We start from the raw sequence: 23850 nt of genomic DNA, 5'->3' as shown, positions 1-23850 counted from the left end.
CATTAAGAGATTCAGATTAAGTAGTCTGTTGTGCAGTCAAAAGATTACAACATTTCAGCCTCTGACTCATATCTCTCAACATCTTCTATACGTGGATCCACATCAGATATTTCATCCAAGAAATCCAGCTGCCACGAACCTCAAATTAACTGTGAGAAAGAGGATGACACATCCAGTACACTTCATACTGTACTTAAACAAAGCTAACCACCAAAGTCCCACTTCTCTATGCACATCCTGTCACATCTGCTGATAATTAGTGTGAAAATATGCAAATAAGTGAAGGTGCATCGTGAAGACGGCTGGTCTGGTGGTGATTATTAATAGTACTGTGTGGGCTGTCTAGTGAGGGACATAAAAAAAAGGGATATTAGGAGGTGAAAGAACAGACATAACAGACATTGAACAATGTTTAAGGATACTTTCTAAGAAATGCTGTTCCCTAAATAAAAACAAGAAAGAAATGGGAAGGAAACTATTTTGGGGAACTACATTACTGTCTGCCTGGGAATGGGTTAGTAAAAAACCCCAAACTACTTGGTAAACTCTGTGACAACATTATGCCTGGGTTGGTCTCACTATTGGAATTGTTTATTTAATAGAAAATAATGTTTTCTAACGATTCAGCCGCACCCTTACGACACATCCTGTGTTAGTAGAGATAGCAGCTGAACTCAACCAGACAGGTCAGAGACTTCCAGTGAATACTGAGTCATGCATGCATTACAAGAAAATAGGGTGTAACAGCGCGTCTTATGACTAAAAACAGGACGCAATTAAGAATCACTTCTACAGTATTTTGTTTGCACTCTTGGCATATTACCAACACATCACATGCCACACGTACGCACACCGCTGTTTGATCCCTATACAAATTACAGTCAAGATGTAGCGGAAGCCTGAGCTTACTCTAATCCTTGCTGACAGAATCAGACTTTAACTATCATGTGTGTACAAGTCAGTGAAGGAAAAGTATATAATTATATATAAAAAGCAAGAATGAACAACAACAAAAATACAATGTCTATAAACAGCACAAGTCAATGTGTTTCTGTAAATTGCAAACAAGAATGCAACAGTGCAAATAGGGCTGGAATAAATATGAAATGTACAGTATATGCATGTACACATGTCTATATACAGTGTGCTATATTATAATTATATTTTCATGTCATTTATCTAATCAAAACCAACAAAAGCTGCATGTGCATGCTGTGCAGCTGGCGGTTTAAAGTACTTGCACCTTCTTTATTCCAATTCAAGCACCTCTCTGCCAGACTGACTGAGGCACAAATGACCATCTTGCCACGACTGAGAGAACATGATGTCCCGTACCACTCTGCCATCAGATGTGTTGCTAATGCACTTCATGAAAGCCATTACTGCTTCCTGTTCTCCTCCATAAACTGGCCTGCTTTATACACACAGCTGAGCTGACAGGGAGGTATCAAAGAACATCCAGAAATCAGTTGCTTATCAACCAGTTATATTATTTTACCAGTGTTTTATTTAACCAGAGTTTTTACTTGTTTCCGTTACTCTATTATTTTTGTTTCATTTTGCATTAAATTCATACACTGTCAAAAAGAAGTGGACGTAGTCACTGTGACTATGGTTTTGAAGCCTTGAGCTTGGCATTTTCGCCGTCGCCATCTTGGGTTTTGACTGTTGCCATCTTTTATTGCAACCAGAAGTGACACCAGATGTTGGAGCTAAGCACAACTGAATGCTGAATAAGACATTTTTAGGTGACCAAAATGTTAATATTAACTTTCATGAACTGAAAACACACTGTGAAAGGGTTAAAGTTGTAAGACGAAAACGCTGACACCTCCCAGACCGGACAACGCCGTGGTAGCGACCTGTCAATCACAAGGTAGCCACGCCCTAAAGCATCCCCTGCTTTATCATCTATTTTATATTTATGAACATCATGCTGTATTGAAGAAGACTTGAAACTAGCGATTGAGTAAACTCATGTTTACAATGTTTACTGAGGTAATAAATCAAGTGAGAAGTAGGCTCATTTTCTCATAGACTTCTATACAATCAGACTTCTTTTAGCAACCAGAGGAGTCGCCCCCTGCTGGCTGTTAGAAAGAATGCAGGTTTAAGGCACTTCTGCTTTGGATTCACTTCTCAGAACGGGAGGTTGCCGCCTGGGTAAAATATTAAATACATTAAAATGAATGGGGAAAAAAAAGTTATTAAATAAATATACTGAAATTGTAAGAAAACAATACAGTGTGTTATGCTACCGACCTGTAGCCTCTCAATGATGTTTCTGTAGTCCTTGGAGGAAGTCAGGCCGGAGTCTCGTCTGGAAGTGTTCTTCGCAGATAGCCTCCAGCTGAGGATGCTCTTCTGCACGACATTATTGGACTTGACAAACAAGTTGTTCACCTGACTGTCCAAGTCCACCGGGATGGCTATGGCTCTGCTTTTAGCTGGGTAGAGGTAAGAATGTAGATATTTATATTTATTGCATTTATCATGTGTCAAAATGCCCATTTCGGGAATAATAAAAGATTGGTGATTGGTGTTAGCTCAGTATCTTACCCACGTCTGAGAGTACTTTAATGCAAGCCTCCACTGAGGCCTTCTGAACTGGGTTAAGCCAGTTACAGTGGTACACCCTGAACACTCCCTGGAGAAGTTGCACAAATACCGGCTGACGAGTCTGTAAGACAACAAGAGAGCAAATTAAAAGAAAAAACACAATGAGAGAGTAAAGAATAAAAGCAAAGCACGTACTGCATGGGATATAAGGAGGAGAACGACTGTGAATTTAACAACCAACAAAGTGACTATTGTGTCCCCTGACTAGGTTGAACTCATAACCCAGTTTGAGCTAGTTACTGTGAGGATACTATAGCACCTATGGTGGGAGGGTCTACAGCTTAGGGTCCAGTTGGCCAGCTGATTATGATCATTTGCACTCCCAACACACCAGACCAGTGTTTAGCAGAACTGATTTCTACCACCATAATGAAAGAGTGTAATCTATCAGCTGGCCACAGCCCTAGAGTACAATAAATACCTCATTTATTTTTCCAAGAATGACGTCCTGTTGCGAGAAAAAGAGGGTTGTGACGTTATCATGAATTGGTAAAACCTCAGCAAGCAGAATTCTCAGAATGTGTTACATAAAAGTAAATCATCCATTTCCAACGGGGGCCAAGTTGGAACAAAACAATTCCACATAATAAGAAAACAGGGTGTCAAGTTGGCAAACTGCACGTAATACTACACCACAACGTTAACGTACGAGGGATTTGGCAACCTATGGAGTATAACGGGTCATGGTTTACTGGGAAAGATGTGGGTGACGGGACACCAAAACATCAAGGTCTAAGAAACGGAGTGACCACGTTGTTGTGTGAGTGCATCATCAGCACCATGTCCCGGCAAAAATGTTGTGCAACACACCCACAGATCTGGGAACAACGAAGTCTGTGTGCTGCTGACTAAGCTATGAGAACGTGAAAACCCACACAGTGAAGATTCTTCTTAAAATCAATGATAAACACCCAAGGGTTGGGAGACAAGATGTGGGGGAGAGCTACCATTACTTACATATATACGGCGAGCCATCTATGCAGAGGGAAGAATCATATTTTATAGTATATATATATATATATTTATATATATATATAGGAGGTATGTGAGCAGGGTTTCTCTCTGTCAAACTACTAAACTCAAGCATACACGTGATTTATAGACTTTAAATTGCAATCGCAAGACAACTTGTAATATGTATCACAAATGCTGTAGTCCACAATCCAGATTACCTGCAGGCTCGTGCTCTGGTCGGAGAAGGGAGAGCTAAAGAAACATGTGACAATGCTCATGACTGTCTCGGTTACATAACGCTCCAGCATGGTGTCCGCATGCTTCCTGTCACTGGTGTTGTTGCACACCTAGACAAGGACAGAGAAGATATTAGCATGACGCACAGCCATTGGAACACACGTCCTGCATGTGGGCGACATATGTTCACTGCATGCTGTGTTGACACAATCACCCAAACCCATGACATAATGTAAAGCAGTGCAGCGCTCTCCCTCAATTGATCACATTGTGTGATAACAGCAAAGAGTTTAGGAGCAAAGAGGTGAAACTCCGATGCTTTTTGGACAATAGCCCTGCCGCCATTTTGGACTGAAAATGCCAATGAGATGTATAATGAGACGTCTGTAAATCAGAGGCTACATTTTTTAAGTAAATCAACTTCCCAGTATGAACACTTAGATAGCCCTCATTTAAATATTTATGTCTTAAAGGGACTGTTTGTAACTTCTTACACGTATAAATCATTGCGGGTCGGTGTCCCGCGCGCGCTCGCGTGTGGCTACGCTGTTCAGACTCCAACACAAACTACACGGAAGCACCAAAACCGCAACGTTATATCTAGTGAAGTCAGTCTTGCAAAACAGTGTTGACCGCGCTCGTTCTCGCTCTTTTGCTCCACTCTCACGTGCATGCACGCTCACTCCACACTGCAGAAGAGTTAGTTTAGCTCTGAGAATATCTAGTGAATGCACAGTGGACGTTTGTGCAGAAATAAATGCTGCAGCTCCTCCAGACTAACAGAGGTTTCCCGTGTCCTGTGAAGTGACGGGGCTCCGCAGAGAGAAACGTTATCGTCTACGACCAAAAATCCTGTGTCTCCCATGTTCGCTCCAGCCGCGGTCGGGAGGCTGAGACAGGAAAAGCCAACACTAGGATCAGCATTGATTCATGGAGAGACCTTCGTCTGGTCAGCTAACATTACTGCCAAGCAGCTGAAATATAGAGTGATATTGTGGTTTTAGCTGATGGTGTGTCGCCTCACTGTTTTGAGCGATGCTCGTTCATGTCTACATAGAGCGAGCACAAGCACGAGCGCGAGCAACAGGATGCTGACTTTCGTTGACTTAACGGCCACAGGTGTCGCTGTTAACAAGCAATTTTTTATTCTTACAAACAGTCCCTTTAAAAGTCTTAAAATTCACTAATAGCCAAATCCAGAGCTATTTTCCTCTGCACAATGAAAGTGCATCAGACCCACGGGACTGCACCGCCCTGCACACTCATATGACACATCCGGTTCTGCAAACTTCCTGCTAGCTGTATGCAGCTGTAATAATGGATATATTGGCTGTAATGCATCAATTTTATTATCTTATAATACACCCATGGGCTGTATGCTGTAAGCCTGTACAGTGGTGGATGTATTGACGTCTCTGTTCCCAAACAACCGGCTATCGCCCAGTAGCTAGTAGTGCTAGTAGCGTGACATCAACAGAATTTAATGGAGTTGTAGGTACGTCCATTGCTCACTTTATGCTCCTCTGGGAAGCGGCCGGGCAAAGTTTAATAAATAGTAAATAGTTATAATAGTATGCATATTTATAATATGTTTATTGTTCAACACAGGCCGTTTTGATAAAGAAATTAAATACATGACAACAGAATAGAAATAATTATGTTTTACTTTTGTACGGCACTTTATAGGCGGACGTTTTACTGGCGTCCGGTAGTCGCTTTCAGTCCAAAATGGCGGACGCGTAGCTCTGCTGCTGGGCGATGACGTTGCAATGGAACGAACAATTGACTTTCACTTCTTATCAATAAACGTTCTTTGATAACAGTCGGTCTCACTTTGAGTTGTCAAATACATTGTGGCTTACCCTACAGATGTCCACCAGGAAGTTCTCAAACAGCTTCCACATGTGGTTGGAGGTATAAATCTCCTTCATCTCCACCTCTGTGTCGACGTAGCAGTGGTTCAGGAAGTTGATGTAGGCAATCTTCACCTATTGGGATCCAAACAAACAAACTGAATAAAACCCATTTATGATGGATGGACCGGTGATGCATGGACTGCAACTAGCCCTCGAACACCTCCTGTAAGCATGCATGTCTGGCATACAGCATGTGTGAAAGAAATTTAATAATAGGGTCAGGACCTACAAAACTGCAAGAATACACATGCCGTGTCATCGTATATAGAATTTATATCTTCATTTATTGCTATGTGGAACACCGAACAGCTGCAACAGCAGGTGTCTGGTATTGTTTTCACCTTGTGAGTCATCATGGCAAAATGTGGTCCAGAAGACAAGCGATTTTCTCCACTCAGTATGTCTGCTTTTGATCGTCTGCAGGCGATCCAGAACAGCTCGACTACTCACTAGGTAAAATAAACGGCCTCGCATTAACCCCGTACACAGAGCTCTTTTCGCTGGCTGCCTGTAGCGTATTAGGAGCCACATTAAAATTCTCACTCTTGCTTACAGAGCATTGCAAGGTCAGACTCCTACATACAGTATTTGGCTGAACTACTTCGCCCTTACTCATCAGCTCGCTCTTTGGGTCTGTCCCACGCACTCGCCTTAAGACCTGCGGTGATCGAGCTTTCGAGGCCGTAGCACCTACATTGTGGAATGCTCTACACACACCCTTACGGCCCGCTGACTCTTTGGATTCTTTTAAAAGTCAGCGGTTTGGATTTTTAGTTTCGGTAACCTGTATGCTCCTGGCTTGCATTTTATGTATTTATTGTGTTTTCTTTCACTATGTATTGTGTTTTTAGTTTTCTACTTCTTAAACACGTGGCTCACGGGGTCACTTCATTTGAAATGATCTCTGGGTTCAGTTGTAAAGCCAGAGTGAACGTACTGACCTGAAACAAGAAAACCTAAAGAATCCATTGGTACCAACCTTGTCATACTTGAATATCACGAAGGAGGCTAAATAACGCTTTAAAATTACACAAAATATTGGCGAGGGAAAACTAGCATGGCTATTTTCAAAAGGAACCCTTGACCTCTGACCTCAAGATATGTGACTGAAAATGAGTTCAATGGGTACCCACGAGTCGCCCCTTTACAGACATGCCCACTTATAATAATAATAAATGATATATATGATAATCACATGCAGTTTGGGGGCAAAAACCATGCAGTTTTTTTTAATGCAGTATAAATGTGTTGTTTTCAGCCCATTCTGAAATGGTGTATTTTCATATTTCTGCATACTGGGGTCCCTAAACAGTCTTAGAATTACATAAATTGGGCATGACTGTAAAGATGAGACTTTTGTGGATCCAATGAGTCCAACTGTATTCATGTGTAATGATGTTAGTCCCCATAGAAGCCATCCCCACTTCCTATCCCCCTTCTTCCGGCGCCCTTGCTCAGACCACACCCATCTTCAGACTCATCCTTCATTTTGATCTTAACTACCTAACCTATAACGTTTCGTGACCGCATCTTCCATGGTTGTGACGCTATCACGTTGACAAAATCTGTCCACAGACAGACATTTGCCATGATGACACACACACACACACACAGACTCACAAGGTGAAAACAACACCAGCCAAACGCTGTCGCAGCTAGTAAAAACTCATAATCCATACCTCGGGGATACAGTCTTCATGGGTGACGACCCGTACGATGTCATCCAGGGGAAGCAGGGAGTTGCACTTGATCTCAGTGTAGACGTTTTTGCCCTCAGTGCAGACAGCCAGCAGCTCTACCAGGTGGATGTGGTACATCAGAGGGCTGTTTTCATCCATGCGGTCCCGCTCTGAACGCATCATCTGGACTAGGGTCTGGAAGGAGGCGCGGTCGTTGTAGAAGACCAGGACATCCTCGCCCGAGTTCACCAGCTGAGTGTGGGGTGAGTCACAGTACAGAGTATAACAAAAAGATTATACTACATCTGTCAGTTACCAGTTACCAACCTCATATTACTATTAATACCACCACTCCTTTCATTGATATTACCAACACCCCTGTCTTTCTGCTATATGTTGAATCACTATCTCCTCTGTAGTATTACTGGCGTTACAAATTTTCTTTTGTCTGGTATAAAGATCGTAGAACCGACCTCGGCCATGACGATGTCCTGACACTTCTTGATGAACTTGTTCTCGGCCTTCACGATGGTCTGCAGGAACTTGAGATATTGGACATGTCGACCGTGACTCTCGGTACAGTGGACAAAGTGCTGAACCACCCGTTCGTTGATCTCACTGCACAGCTGGAAGTTATTCATGAAGATGTGCTGCATGGTGACAGCCTCTAGAATCTGAGAGAGTTGGGAAAAAAAGAGGGGACAAAGAGGACAGTCTGTGAAAATTAGTAATGTGACATTTCCAAAAGATAATATTTTGGAAACTGAACTGCATCAACTGTAGAAATCACTCCCTGTGAGTAAATCTGAGATGCCTGCACTACTCACCCCTGGGTTGAGAAACAAGTTGATGTGCTTGTGGAGAAGAACCTGATTCTGCTGATTCCCTGCACAGAAATTCTGCAGGAACTCGTGAGCCAGTTTCATGATCTCCTGCATTCGGACATCCTCACCCTAATGCAGAGAACATACAGTAAGACTTCTTTATTATTCTCATTACATTAAATTAAAGGGATAGTTCGGGTTTTTTGAAGTGGGGTTGTATGTACTTATCCATAGTCAGTGTATTACCTGAAGTAGATGACAGTCAGCACACCCCTTGTTTGGAGAAGCTGACAGGAGAATGGGCACGGGGCAAAGCAATGTACTGCTGTGGACAGGGCAGCAGCAAAACCTTTTTTTAGTCACCTTAAAAAATGTCTCACTTATAAAAAGTGTACGCTATATTTAGAATATTTTCATCGCCTTACCTCGCCGTCAGACAGCCCTTAATGACGGGGCAATGAAGCTGTTATCTATGCTCTCTTTAAAGCCACCAGACTCCATTGACAAAAACAGTAATTTTACCTCACAGAACACAGTGAGTTACTGGTTCTGGAGTTTTTTAGATTTGACTCAGCACTGATCTACTGTGCACACAAATCCCTTCTCCTCCAGTATATCTGGAATGACTTTATAAATGTCGCTATTTTTGTGGGCTTTATTTATTATATTCTCTATGCTCTCTTCGGCACAGATGTCAAGCAAACGACAAACTTCTGCAGAAGTCCAAGTCAATCGTCTCCCACTCATGTGAATCTGTTGTTTACCTGTGTCCATCTCAACAAATGCCCACACAGGCAGCCTGTGTTTTGGTTTGTTTGGAAACGGTCCAAGACCACCTCACACAGGCGGTCTCAGACAGGTTGTTTTGATCCACACCAGAGTACGAATACTGCGTTCAACTTGGCTTGTGAAAGCGCCCTAAAAGGGTTAGTTTGGATTCTCCAAAGTCACACAATAACACAACTAAATGATAATGAAATTATTGTTTTTGTCAATAGAGTGTGTGGTGGCTTTGAAGAGAGCATAGATGGATATAATGGCTTCAGTTCCCCGTCAGAAAGGGCTGTCTGACGGCGAGGTAAAGCGGGGAAGATTTTCTAAATATAGCGTAAACTTAAAGTGTTATTGATTTTTTTGAAGTGGCTAAAATATGTGTTGCTGCCGGCCCCATCCACAGCAGTACATGGCTTTGCTTTCGTGCTGGTACTCCTGTCCGTTTCTCCAAACTGGGGCCGTGCTAAACGCCATCTACTGTAGGTGATACACTGACTATGGATAAGTACCTCATACAACCCCACTTAAAATAATCCAAACCATCCCTTTAATGGGGAACTGCAGTGCAATGTGTAAAAGCTATAAAGAGCTTTAATTATTCTGCATGTGATTTCAATATTCAGCTGCAGGGTTGCACCTTCTCATAGGGGATCTGTAGGAGCTCCAGCACCACGCTGTGAGCTCCCATGTTCCTCAGCAGCCTCTGCTGCTGTTTCCTACTCTTCTTCCCCGAGCTCCCCTCTTGGACACACAGCCGACTGAGACGCAGCAGGACCTGAACACACACACAAACAGCGGGAGGACGTTAATTACAGGCAACAAATCACAAACATGAAAAGACAAGATAAATACACTAATGAGTATACCTCTTTTACGACCCTGTAGTTGTAACTGCTGGTGCTTTCTGACTTCTTCTTGTCTGAACCAGGCGAGTCTCCCTGTTAAACAAGCAGTAAGGAGAAGAAGTCCATTACGTTTTATAGCATAATATAAACTACATTGAGGCATATTAGTCCTTTAATGAACTCTCCTTCCACAAATGTTTTATATTTTCATGTTCTCCTACACCGTACCTTGCTTTTGCTCTCAGACTCTGAAGGTCCTTCTCCATCCCCCCCATCTTCTCCTTGCCTCTTATAAACCCACAGCTCAGACTTCTCTACAATAGAGCGCAGCTGGTCCAGATCGGACTTGATCTGCTTGTAGTTATCCACATCCTGACTGGTCACCAGCAGCTGGACCTAAATCCAGGTGAAAAGTGCAAATCCAGTTTTGTAGTTGTGAACTCACGAGTATAGAGATATTAAAATAAAGTATTAAAAGAGTGGTAAGGCCTACTTGTTTAAAGGCCATGAGGACTTCCTGTCTCTGGCTGAAGTGTCTGAAGAGCAGGTGAAGCGCTCCAGACACCAGAGGAGGATAATCATGCATGGTGAGGTGCAGCAGGACCCTCAGGAACGTACGACCACCGTGGTCATCCAGGTCTAGTGGAGTGTTCTCCTCACTAAAAAGTTGTAAGAACAGAAATTACATTAACTTCATCATGTTTTATCTTATCTCAAAAATAGCTCAGGAAAGATGAGTAAGCTGTGGATTACCTTCCTCCAAAAATCCCCTCTGCCTGTTCTTCAATGTTCTCAAAGTCAAGATTTCCTGGAGTTATTAAAATAAAACAATCAAAGAGATCCATTATAACATTTATATGAGAGAAAATGTTAAATAACGGTAAAATTGATTTATCACAGCTGGAAAAGCAAAGGTGAAACAAATTTCATTAACGATGGCTCTGTGCCATTAAGCTTCCCAGTAAGGCCACAATGTCATGTCATCGAAAAGTGCACAAGGAATTCACTGTTTCTAGGCTTTGAAAGATCAGCGGCAACCAAGGTCAAAGTTGAAATCATTTTAACTTTGAGGGCAGCAATTTGGAGAATGTGTGCTGCGCCAAGGGTAGCGCTTCCGCCTAGTCGGGCGGCACTGCTCTCACTTTAGGAAAACAATGGTACAACTACCGCAGAGGGATTTTACCGTTGATCATGTGTGGGCAGCTTGTGGTTGGTCCTTCAACGACAGGCTGCTCCACCCAAAGTGTGTGAAGGAGCGCTATCGCAGGTCCTTCCTTCCTGCAGCTGTCAGACTCCACAAACCAGCACTGCTCCCAGTAGACCACTTACACACCCAAAACTGACAATAACTGCACTATACTGTACACCGACTGTGCAATATCAATACTACTCAGGTGTAATTCATACTGTGCAATATTTTCAGGTGGAATTTCATTCCAATCACTGTGCAATATCATTTTTCCACTTGTGCAATTTTGTTAATAGTCTATTTATTGTCAATACTGTATATACTGCTCCAGTTTTTATATTTCCTTCTATTTAAATTGTTCATAATTTTTTTTTTTTTTTACTGTGTTAGCTGATGCATCTTGTTTTTTGCACTATCCCCTTTGTACACTGCAAATGTCCCCACTGTGGGACTAATAAAGGAATATCTTAATTTATCTTAAGCCTGTGGGGAGATCATGCGTTCGGTCGTGTGCGTGCATCTGTCTGTCCACACGGCTAATCTCGCATACTACTGGACCCATCAGCCTGATATTTTCGTGCTCATTTAAGACTGTATGCTCGAGGACATCTCGTGGTTGCGGTGATTCACAGTTTTTGAAAAAACTATTTTATTGACCGTTTCATATACCGTCATTGACAGCTGACTCCTCATTCCTCTTAACCGTCCGGTGCGGACCACAAGTGATGATCAATAGCTGCTTCAGTAGCAAAAGACATTTCCGTCAATCGGCTAGGCTAAAAACAAGCCTTATTTAGTCCGTTGCAGGCCACATTTGTAGCCTTTGTCGTGGCTCAAAAACTGACATCCATAGAAAAGTTTGGTCTCATTTTGAACCGCAGGATCTGCAGATTAATTTCATACCCGATATGTTATGATCCACTAAAGTTAGGCACGATACAAAATGAATAAATATCCGTCTTTGTTATCTTTGCCGACATCTTGACGGTGAAGGAGCCGGGAGTGAGACACCTGTGCTGTTCCCGCTATAACAAACCACAATGTCTGCTGTAATGCTGTAAAAAAAAAGGTCTACTAAATCAAATGGCATCTCACCTGGCATCTGACCTGTGACATTATTGGTTCCGTTCTGACTGGCAATGTTGTCTGCTTGCGCGTTGTTCTCATCAAACTCACGTTTGAAAATACAAAGCAGGCAGGAGATCCTGTAGTCTAGCCGTACATTCAAAATGAACTGAAGGAAAAGATAATAAAGTTACAATACAAATAAAAAACAAAGCGTTTTGCCGTCAAGGAAGAACCAGTGTTCCTGATGTCTCACCTGTAGAATCTCAATGACCTTGAGCTTCGTGTCCATGACCATGATGTCTTCTCTCTCTGGTTCGATCTGTGTTTTTACCACGTCTCCCTCTGGCTGATGAGTTGGTGTGGTGGGCAGCAAGCCGCCTCCTCGCAGCACTACCTGGGTCATCAACTCCCCGACTCCATGGATGGACTTCATCACATTACTGCCAGCTACAGCACGTGCAGAAACAGAGAGCGATAATAACATTCAAATCCACAGACATTAGTATGGATCGATCTTACTTGTTTTTAGTTTGGATATGAGACACACTGTGAATTAACAACAAAAAATGAAAATGTTTTTGAACAGATTAATACTTTGCAGGATGGTTAAAAAGTCACTTTTAAAATGTATTAAAAAAACATATTACTGACTTACAAAACTTTACTTTAACCTGTAGTTAACACTTATGACTTATCTTTAAATTACTTGCAGGTACTGTATCTGTACAAATGAGACGTTGACCAGTATCTAATTGAATAAATTGGTCCTTGGAAATGTTTGAGACTAAAGCATCTTTTTGACTGCAGGAACTTTCCCCCGGAACAATGAACCTTTTGAGGAACTCATTGCGACATTCAACAGCCGGGCCAGGGTTGAAATTAAGGCCAAAAAGGCCCTGATCGGGGTGTAGTACTTTCTGAAAGTTCAGGAACATTCGGGAAGGGGTGCAGGGATGACTGTCACTGAAACGCACACAGCGCCGCTGCTTCAACTCTACCGCTTCATTCATAAAACAAGGAAGTACTCTAGTTTGGATTTAGGACCATTCGAAGACGAGGGGAGAGCATTTATTTTTGTTTGATTAACATTAAAAGTAAAAACATTTTATACAAGACATTACATTTAAAAAAAGTAAAGTTAAGCTTTTCTATCAGCTTCCCAACTTATTTTGAAAAACAGACAGAGAGAGAGATCACACAAACGAACTGAGAGGGCGAGCGGTAGAAGAGACAGACAGCGAGGCGGTGTTGTGAATAAGAGAAAAAAAGTTATTCTTTGATTGTTTCACGGCGGTTACGTTATGAATCACAAATGAATAACCTCGAAACACTCAGATTCATTTACCTACGCTGCATTTCATTCATTACATCCAATGTGCTTAGGTAAATATATGCAGCAGTAAATGTCGTTACAGTGAGACAAAATAAAAAAAAAATGTTTTTTCAATGTGGTTTTTCAGATGAAACAGACAGCCACACTGAACTGCAGACTGCAGAGTGTGTTTACACCTGTGACCACCAGCAGCCCCCGTCCCTTGTCGTGTTAATTTTTCATACGTCAGCGGACTAATTTGCCTAATCTTCACAGGTCTTTAGACCACGGTGGAAACGCAGAAAACAGTGGGCTGAAGGAACCTTTTAGTTCCTTGAAAAGTAGGTCCCAGGACTCAAATTACCAGGAAATTCTTGGTGGAAACTCGGCTTAAGGGAAAGAAACTGACGGCTAAAATGACTACTACAACATGAAACATTGATGTTCAGTACAGCGAGTTAAGCCTAAAGGAGCTGGATGTTTACCTTTGTTTTCCTCTTCCTTCTCCATCTTGTTGATGGGGTAAATGGTGCTGACATGGACGCAGTCTAAAATGTTCAGTAAGATCTTCGTCAGACGAAGGAGGTCGCTAAAGTTGTAGAAACCAAAGTAGATGAGGTTCCTCGCCAGGTTCACTACCTACGGACAAGAAAATTCAGAAGCGTGATTTATAATTTCATGAAACCAACGTGACTTCTAATCGGCTCACACCAGCCACGAAGAGGCAGTACCTCAAAGGTAAGCTTGTTTTTCTCCCTGTCAGTGAAGGGAATGTTCTGCGACACCACCTCTCTCAGGTAGTTCTCCACAAAATCCATCGTGAGGCAGAAGCGCTCTTTGATCTCGTCTCTGGTGGTTCCATCGTTGTCATAGCTGGATAATTAGAGCAGAAACACACCTGAGAGATGCTGGGACGTCTTTGGAACGGTAGCACGAGTCAATTAAAAGTATTCATGAGATGAACTCACTCATCAATAGCAATCTTAGAGGGAATCTCAGACCAGAGGCGGGCATATTTGACGGGTGTGACCTGCTCCTGGGGGTCACGGTCCACGTGCATGTGCAGCATCAGGCGGCAGAAAGACGCCCGTAAGTCAAAAGGCAGGTCCTCATCGGACATACAGCGCAGGATCAGATCCACATCCAGCTGACCGGAGATCTTGTTGATGGCCAGGTACTGGCGGTCCAGACACATCCGGGCAAAGAGGTTCAGCTGGCACCTGTGAGGAAATGTTATGAGAGTTTGGGATTATTAACGTTGTGTCGTTTTGGCATATTCAATGTCCTTGAATATGACTTTGTGCCTTTGTGGTGGTGTTGTTGTCAAATGTTTCATGAACAATATCTAAATATTACACTTGAAATTCCAGGTTAATGGCTGCCTATTTGAGCCTTTCTATTAATACTCTTGATGGTGTCTCTATTCAGTCCGTTGACCATTACATATACTTGGGAATTATGATGGACAAAGGTCAAAATTGTAAACAGCATATCGACCATCTTGAAAAGAAATTCACACTAGGTGTTTTTCCATGGCATCAAGAAAACACTTAGTTGCTGGCCTTTTTCTGACTTATTGATTTTTGGTGCTACTATTTACAGGTTTGCCTCACTGTCCACCTTGTCCAAGCTTGACCTCCTGTATCACTCAGCCCTGAGGTATATCACCAATTCTGGCTTCAGGACCCATCATTGTATCTTATACAGCATGGTAGGATGGTCGTCCCTCACTTTACGTAGGTTACAACAGTGGTACATTGTAGTCTATAAGATCATCTCTGGCAAATTTCCTACTTACTTAAACCGGAAGTTTGTATTCCTGCACAACTGTTATAATCTTAGGTCACAAAAATGGCTTCAGTTTAATCAGTACAGAAGCTGCCAGCGGTCACTGCAAGCTGCTGTTGCTTCAATTAACTAACAAACACATGACCAACATGCTCTCCCTTTGTTTATGCACTGTATGATGTAATGTATTTTGTCGTACCTATTGTTGTTGCCGTGATTCAATGTTGTTGTTTTGTTATGTGTTGATGTTGCTATTTGACCCTTGCCTTGTCTTGGCTAGGCCTCACTTGTAAAAGAGATTTTAATCTCTATGTGACCTCCTAGTTAAATAAAGGTTATGATGATATCAGTTGAATATACACTTTCATTAGCCACATAAACAGCTTAGTAGGAATATTGTCTTTTTTGGGAAAAAGAGCAAAAGCCAGAATATTTTGTGCATGTAAACATTGTCAGTGTGCATGCTTTCATATATAATTTGTGTTGCTTTTTATTATTATTATGTGTATAATCAATGAAACTCACCTGTAGTAGCTGACCACCTCGTGATCCTCCTTCTGGCCCTCCTTTGCATCCTGAGCCAACTCTCGGACACTCTTACTCCGGACCTCCTTAGCATTGTCTTTCCAGAACAGCCAGACCTCTTCTTCATCCTCCGGCTCCAACGGACTCTCTCCATTTGTCGTTGTCTCAATCTCAAACCTCGACAGGACCAATCTGGTGAACGGCACAAAAGGTTATTTCTAAATGCTCATTTCAGTTTCGCAAAAAATTCTAACGATGAAGAAAAATGAGAATCTAACTTTGTTTCGATGAGGATGTCAGCGTTGGAAGGGTCCAGTACGGCGTTGCAGATGAGCTCCTGTGTCACAGGGATGGACTTCTGCATGGACACGCAGAGATCTGAGAGGTAGTCCAGGAACCTGGGAACAGATAAATACGATGAATGACATTTTTCATATTATAGGCGTATGTCAGGAAGTACGGGAAATAATAATACTATTTCAGTACTATAACAGTTCAAACTGGTAGGCAGTCCTTTGTCCAAACTGTCTGGATCAGCCTGATTCCCATCTCATTAACAGCACTTGACAGGACTTTAACACAACACAAGCACACACTAACTGTCAGCAAATTACTTGCAGTGCCGAGGTCATGCACAAGCAGTTCCACTCATGCTCCCCTGCACACATTTACATAGATTTACATTCCTCAGGAGCTGTTATACAAACAAATCTGACCCAAACTGGCCTCGGCCACTTCTTCTATGCCAGTTTGTGATAGCAGCCAGGGCCCGTCCTTTCCTGTGAGCCTCACCTCGGCTCCCGGTTCTTCCTCACTAGAGTCACAAATGTGTCTATCTCAGCAGCAGTGATGTGTTTCTCCAGCAGCTTGCGGTTGTTGTGGAGCAGAGCTGTTATTGTGTCTTCCGCCAGAACGTCATATCCTATCTGCTTCTGCATGAAGCGGAATTGTTTGGCTATGTATTCCTGTAAAGACGAGGGGAGAGAGGGGATGATTACTGCAAAGAAAAGGCCAAAGCATGAGGCGTCAGAGTGGAGTTGTTGTATCCAGCTACCTGGTTCTTCCTGTAATCCTGCTGGGAATGGCGCAACACTCGGTAGCAAAGCCTGCAAATGTGTCTAAACGGAGCGTGGCGCTGGTCTCCGAGCTCCTCCAGTCGCAGCATGGGACCATCGCCGCTGTCTGTGAAAGGGGCTTGGAGAAGTTTGAAAATCTGAAATTGGAAATGGATGATTTTAATAACCAAAAATTTAGCTAATCATAAACTTTAAAATCAGTGCAGTTTAAGAGGTTTACGACCAACCTGCTTCAGGATATTCTGCTCTCTCATCAGTTTCTGTCTCTCTCTGTTGGGTTTGTTAACCATGATCTCCAGAACATCCTGCCCACTGTTGGGGATGTCCACCACAAAGAAAACTAGGTCCTCCAGGAGCTTGGTCACAAACCTGTAAAACATTACAAACCACTTTAAAACGTTATTTCTTTGAGAGATTCTGCAGCTACTTCAGTGATATCTGTGTCCTTCCATTTGATATCTACATATACTGTATGTATATATGTATATGTATACGTAACACATCATATTGTAGTAATTCAAATGGCAATCTTGAAGATTTTCTGTTCTGTTAAGTCACTATCTATTGCCGAATGAGGTGACACAATGGCGATTGAACCTATGAACCACAGATGAAAGTATTGCAATATTTAGATATTTGCAGTATTCTGAAGTGGGTGTCTGCAAAAATGAAACTATGCACACAATTCTGAAAACTTCTGAGCTCATGCGTCACCAAAAGGTGTCGTGTCTAGAATGTACCACTGACCTTCTTTCATTTTGTGTAATAGTGCCCTTTTCAAGCTTGCCAGCGATGGACGCCAACACTTTACTCGCATCGTTGGCAAAGTCTAAATCACGCACTTCTGCTGGTGGCACCGGTACAATGGCAAAAGCTTCCTTGTCCTCTTTTACTCCCGATGTTCCAATCTGGAAAAAATCAATTGTTTTTAGTAAATATCTGTTCAGGAAACCTCAGCCGTGCATCTTGTACATCATGACCCAGGCATCAGCTACTCACCCGTAACATAACAGGCTTCTCCTCCTCTTTGTCGATGGGGTTGTTGGTGCTGTGAACCCACGTGTTGGTGCACAAGTGTCTTAGCCTCACATAGGAGCTCCTAAAAGTGACAGAAGATATTGTTTGAGATGTTAAAAAGAATGAGTGAAGCTGCAGGGCACAGGACAAGGTGTCATAGTGCTTCTAATATCTGACCAGAAGTTACAAGTTTGATCCCTTGTTTCAACTTTTGACTACGAGACACGCCTTGACCAGGATGGCCAAGAATCTCTTCTCAGAGCATTGTTTTAGCACCATTTGCACCGGTGTTTGTGCGCAGACAGGCTCATTAAGAAGGGTACTACCTCCATTGTGGGGTCGATACTGGATTTTCTTGATGGCACTGTGCATAAGATACATTTACTGTACAGAGCACAAGATACATTTACTGTACAGAGCACAAGATACATTTACTGTACAGAGCACATTCATGTTCCAGATGAACCCTTTTCATTTTAGCTCACACACGTGAGCTTTCCTGTAGAGCCGCCCTCATGCCAAAACATAAACCGAGCCCACAAGATATCTGACAAGCTAACAGGCCAGTTGCCAAGAAATGAACACCAAGAAATGTGATTAGCCCATTCATGTTCTCAAGGGAATGAAACCTTTTGATTTTTGTTTTGATTCAATGGGCTTTGCTCTTGCACCATACCCCGAATAAATTAACATGCATAAACTTGAACTAGACGTAAGAGAGGAAGACAACTTCTACTAGAATCAATAGTAGTAGTAGTAGATGATAGTAGTATTGTAGTATGTGTTTTGATGAGACTGATGAGGACTGAAACCCCTCTTTCTCTCCCTCACCATTTTGTGTCCGTATGTCTACTGTGATCTGCATAATAAAGCCAAAACAACAACAAAAAAACCTCCTCAAATCAACACGTCAACAGTGCTGCTTTGTTAAAATCTCCATTGAGACGATAGTATTGTTTAGAGAGCCGGTCGATTAAACCAGCTGTTGGTGGTTGACGATGCTTATTTGTCTCCACCTAGTGGTTTACACAGAGTTGCTAGTAACGGACTTGATTTTCTGTACTGTATTTTCTATCCAAGTACAGTAACTAGAACATGATGGATATCTCATTTACAATCACCACGGAGACAGAATATTTTAGTACAACACTCCACCACTATTTCCTAAGGTCTCATCATAAATGAGGACAGTATGATCGTAAATCCAACACCTCTCTGAAACGGTGTCTGAAAACGGTGCCAATAAAAACAGGAGATTATGATCACTAAGACAGGATTTATTAGACATTGCTTAAGATAGGTGCACATAATAAAGTGGTAAGGTGATACAGTGTTTGTGTTATATCAGTTTCTATTCTTGCTACTCAGAAGTAACACAGGAGCAATATATGTAAACTAGGGCTGTGAAAGTTAACACAACCTGCGATTTTTAGGTTGTAGCGGGCTCAGTGTTAAAACTAGATATAGGCTAGAAAACTAGAAAACCTAATGAATCCATTGGTACCAACCATGTCATACTTGATTGTCGCAAAGGAGGCTAATTAACACTCTAAATTTACGTTACATTTTGGCGAGGAAAAACTGGCATGGCCATTTTCAAAAGGGGTCCCTTGACCTCTGACCTCAAGATATGTGAATGAAAATGGGTTCTATGGGTACCCACAAGTCTCCCCTTTACAGACATGCCCACTTTATGATAATCACATGCAGTTTGGGGCAAGTCATAGTCAAGTCAGCACACTGACAGCTGTTGTTGCTTGTTGGACTGCAGTTTGCCATGTTATGATTTGAGCATATTCTTTTATGTTAAATGCAGCACCTGTGAGGGTTTATGGACAATATTTGTCATTGTCTTGTGTTGCTAATTGATTTCCAATAATTAATATAATACATACATTTGTATAAAGCAAGCATATTTGTACACTCCTATGTTGATAACAGTATTAAATACCTGACAAATCTCCCTTTACGGTACAATTTGAACATATCAAAAATGCGCGATTAATTTGCGATTAACTATGGACAATCATGCGATTAATCGCGATTAAATATTAGCCCTAGTTTTTATAGAAAACCATGTTTTCATTTCTCAAAGTAAGGTACTGAAAAAAGTTTAGTATACGTGCCGAATGTAAGAGGATTTAAAGATGCACTCTTACATAAGGAAACCGGTCGCATATCAACTATTGTAATCGACTGACAGCCCGGATGTAAACAGATTACCATTGTTGGGAAGAGACTGCTTACAATGGCTTCCTCAGACAAGTATGTGGCTTTACAGATTAGCCTGAAGTGACCTGTACAGTGTCAGCTCTCCTCCATTATGCACTAAACCTTTACACATAGTAAAGTCTGAGCCAACTGCATCTTTCATACCCGCTGCACGTGGGTAGGAGTAGGTGTGTGTGTGTCTGTGTGTGTGTGTGTGTGTGTGTGTCTGTGTGTGTGTAGCCTGACAGGCCTTCAGGACAGACGGTAGCCATATTCTTGGCAAGCATTACGTTAACGCCTACTGGAGCTAACAGGCTTACCTTTGTGTGACGGCTCCCGGAGGAATTAATTAGTCCCCTGGCTAAAGTTTGATGGACAGGGTTATTTCAGGTAGGGATGGGTGGAGCAAGCAGTAGTAGCCTGCAGCATGCTGGCACGCACCTGACTATGCGACACAATGGAGGCTTTGACACGAGGGGGGAGAGCCTCTGCTTTTATCTCAAGTGAGGTGACAAATATACCATTGTCAAACTGTCAACAAGAATAAAGGAGCAAAACAGAGGCTCATTAAAATGTACAGTCGCCCTAAATATGTAGGTACACAGGTCAGTCAACACATCAGGACAAAGAACCTGCTTGTATCCACAAGGATGTGAAATATCACATCATTTTCATACTAAAACTGAGTTTTATTAATATTACTACATCAAATATATATATCTAATTCAGTATGACTCATTTTAAACTAACATGGGAGTAAAGAGCAGATTTCTGACTAAACATGTATCTACCAGATGATGTGTTTATGTGTGACATACGCAATGTTTGCACCACGTGTGGTTTTGTGGGTTGTTTTTTTTAGCTCAGACACGTAGTAATATTCTTACATGGTATTTTGAAATTTCGTTTTTTTTCCTCTTGTGCCCACTAAGCGGTGCCTACTCTCAGTCTGATTACACTGGTTTCCTGTTTCATGACATGCTGGGGACTTTCCTTGCCCTCACTGGCGACTATCATACCATCCAAAGGTGACCAGTACATTGACATTCACACACCCACGGACACATACACACACACACGCATTTTATGAATAAGTGAGTGATAAGACAATATAGACTTTCCACTTTGGTGGCATGCAAACAATACTGAATGGACCATACACTGCACAGAGTCTGCATAGAAGCCACAAATCTACCCAATGAAAACATAAAAAATTAAAATAAATCATAAATAAAATATCCCATAGATGCAACGTATCCTCACACAACTCAAGTTCGTCTTATTTTACGAAAAGGTATACCTGCATTTTCCTACGAATATCCAGCAACACGTCAATTTCCGCTTGCAACATGCATTCAGTCTTTTCAAAATAAACTCCTGTCTTCAAAGGAAACAACTTGGTTAGGTTTAGGCAACAAAACTACTTGGTTAAGTTTAGGGAAATGATCGTGGTTTGGGTTAGAATAACTACAGAAGTGGCGTTACTTAAGTACGGAAGTTATGTGACAAATAAATCAAGGTTGGCTTCTGGTTTCACACAAGTCCGGTGTGTTTTGACCCACCTCGACCTCTTCCCTACACGGCGTTTGTCGCTCTTTATACTTCCCGGTTCATGATTAAGTCGATTACATACATATTGATTTTGTGGGATATATATATACGAATTACAATGCATTACTTTTCGTAGGTATAGCTACAAGCGGTGTATGAGACCAGCCTGATATACTGTATGACCACACACGGCCTAACAGTGTCTTCTCCCTTTAACTATGATTCAACAAAAACAAAGAAGAGACTGAGCAACAATCTCTTATTTGAATGTCAAGTCAATAAGTGACCAGAACAAACAGCTGGCGGTAAGCCAGACATAACAGACCGTACTGTACATAACAAAAAGTGTCCTTGTCCGTAGTTGCAAAACCAAACAAACTCTCATCACCTCAGAAACTGCCTTTCCAAGTAATGTTCCAAATTCCCCTTCAACTCTACACATGAGTCAAGTCTCTACTACTGACACTTTGATTGGGTGTAGTCTTGACATCACTGTGGTCTCGTGGTGTTGAGATATTTGTCATTCCCCCCCATATTTTCCAACATCGCTGATGTTATTTTTTCCACTAAAAAAGGGCAAAAACATGGTTCGCCTTAAAAGGTTCTCTGACACCATCTCTGATAATTAGTATCACTTCATAGTCTCGGGCATGTTTGTACACCGGTGTCTATATTTAACCGCCTTGAGCAATTTTACATTCTGTAGATGTAGGCAGAGGAGTGAATGATTATCATGTTTGTATCCTTAGATGCCCTTAAAAGGTTAGTTCAGGTGATCTGAAGTGAAGTTGTATGAGGTACTTATTTATAGTCTGTGTTTTATGTACAGTGGATGACAGTGGACACCCCAGTTTGGAGAAACAGACAGGAGTTATCGGTATGGGATCAAAACAATACAGTGCTGTGGACGGCAGCAGCAAAACATATTTTAGTCACCTAAAAGAAAGGCTTATCGAGAAAAACAAAAACAAAATCCAATTAAACCTGCAGTAGCAGTATAATTTTGACAACCCCTGAGCAGCCTCTGTGATATCTGAATGTTATGTACATTTTAAATGAATCTATGCCCCCCCAGAAGAAGGTATATACTGTATATTATACCTGGGAACCATGGAGTCCCCGCCTCTCAGGGTGGTTGGGTCCAGCTCAAAGATGGAGGAGATGTCCATGCCGTCGGGAACCGGCACCAAAGTGTACATGATCTTCTCCTGCGGAGCTCGCAGACGACCTCGTAAAGCTTCATTATCTGCATCCAGCTACAGCGAAACAACATGCAGTGAGAAAGAGAGAGCAAACTGCAGCCACACTGTCAACCCTCAATAACGATGAGGCAGACTATGCATGTTTTCACTTTAACCTACTAGTCACCACTGAAGCTGATTTAAACACATTAGCTCTCACTCTTGGCTGAAGTCGTGCAAACCAGTGAGATATTCTTCAGTCATTACTACAGACTGTTGGGCCTTGTTGGTACGTAATTGAGAACTACAGGTACACACAACATCCCTCTTAGGGTCAGTGTGCTTGGTGCAACACTGCCACCCAGAGGTGATTTTCAGTGAAACATACATTAGCTGAGATGTTGCCACGGTGACACCCTGTGGTGAGCTACTGCTACTAAAACTAAGGCACAAACAACCTAGATGAAAAGAGCAATTTGACAGCAAAGCAGCAAAGACAGAGAGACAGAGATATGCATTTGCAGACAAGACAATGATTTTTGTGCTAGATTGCTGCAGCCAAGAAAAAAAGATGATGTGACAGTACCTGGAAATTAAAGGGTGTAAAGTCCACCACCTAGAGCAGAGAGCAAAGATCCAGCAGAGAATTGAACGGATTAGATCAATAGAAGTGGGGCAACCAGCGTGACGTTGCTAAGCACTCAAGAGGAGAAGAGATCAAGTCTTACCGAGGACCGCTGCTCAGCACTCTCCTCCTCAAAGTCTGGATTGACCTGGAAACACACTCACATGTCAAATATCCTCCTCAGCATAAGTCATTTTAAAGCGTGGTCACTGCACCTGGCCATCCGATTTACCACATGGCTCTAGTCTAGGCCAGGCGTTCTCAGCCTTTTGTAATTTAAAGGCCAACGTCTGAAATTTCCAAGGACAATCTTCCAAAATAAATTTGAAAAAAAAAACATAACATGACAACAAAGGAGAAAAAATAAACTGTGCTTTAAATATATGTTATGCAGCTGTCAGCTGTAATGACCAAAATAAGGCTGAGTGTTTTTTTCTGGCAGAAAAGCGCTAGCAGGAC

General features: G+C 42.1%; 1 protein-coding gene across 8 annotated transcripts in view; it reads right to left on the bottom strand.

Annotated features, from left to right (window-relative positions):
• itpr1b (inositol 1,4,5-trisphosphate receptor, type 1b) overlaps positions 1–23850 on the bottom strand; it is a 123484-nt gene that overhangs the window by 73411 nt on the left and 26223 nt on the right. For 3 of the 8 annotated variants that reach the window (XM_074651306.1, XM_074651470.1, XM_074651559.1), the window contains exons 11-37: positions 23495–23539; positions 23353–23382; positions 22687–22841; positions 17806–17905; positions 17554–17714; positions 17034–17175; positions 16785–16943; positions 16523–16695; positions 16009–16128; positions 15731–15922; positions 14386–14637; positions 14149–14290; positions 13903–14056; positions 12359–12552; positions 12133–12271; positions 10602–10656; positions 10342–10507; positions 10077–10244; positions 9870–9941; positions 9641–9778; positions 8233–8358; positions 7879–8079; positions 7406–7657; positions 5673–5798; positions 3792–3920; positions 2560–2680; positions 2263–2447 (exon numbers count right to left, since the gene is read on the bottom strand). In XM_074651306.1, coding sequence (XP_074507407.1) covers positions 2263–2447; positions 2560–2680; positions 3792–3920; positions 5673–5798; positions 7406–7657; positions 7879–8079; positions 8233–8358; positions 9641–9778; positions 9870–9941; positions 10077–10244; positions 10342–10507; positions 10602–10656; positions 12133–12271; positions 12359–12552; positions 13903–14056; positions 14149–14290; positions 14386–14637; positions 15731–15922; positions 16009–16128; positions 16523–16695; positions 16785–16943; positions 17034–17175; positions 17554–17714; positions 17806–17905; positions 22687–22841; positions 23353–23382; positions 23495–23539 — 3897 coding nt within the window. Of the gene's footprint in view, positions 1–2262; positions 2448–2559; positions 2681–3040; positions 3068–3576; positions 3595–3791; positions 3921–5672; positions 5799–7405; positions 7658–7878; positions 8080–8232; positions 8359–9640; positions 9779–9869; positions 9942–10076; positions 10245–10341; positions 10508–10601; positions 10657–12132; positions 12272–12358; positions 12553–13902; positions 14057–14148; positions 14291–14385; positions 14638–15730; positions 15923–16008; positions 16129–16522; positions 16696–16784; positions 16944–17033; positions 17176–17553; positions 17715–17805; positions 17906–22686; positions 22842–23352; positions 23383–23494; positions 23540–23850 lie in introns of all 8 variants that reach the window. The other 5 variants (XM_074651391.1, XM_074651723.1, XM_074651639.1 and 2 more) reach the window with 2 other exon arrangements.

Source organism: Sebastes fasciatus, chromosome 1 (genome assembly GCF_043250625.1).
Source record: "Sebastes fasciatus isolate fSebFas1 chromosome 1, fSebFas1.pri, whole genome shotgun sequence".
Classification (NCBI taxonomy): domain Eukaryota; kingdom Metazoa; phylum Chordata; class Actinopteri; order Perciformes; family Sebastidae; genus Sebastes; species Sebastes fasciatus.
Note: the sequence above shows the minus strand (reverse complement) of the source record. Positions and strands in the feature narration are given on the sequence as shown.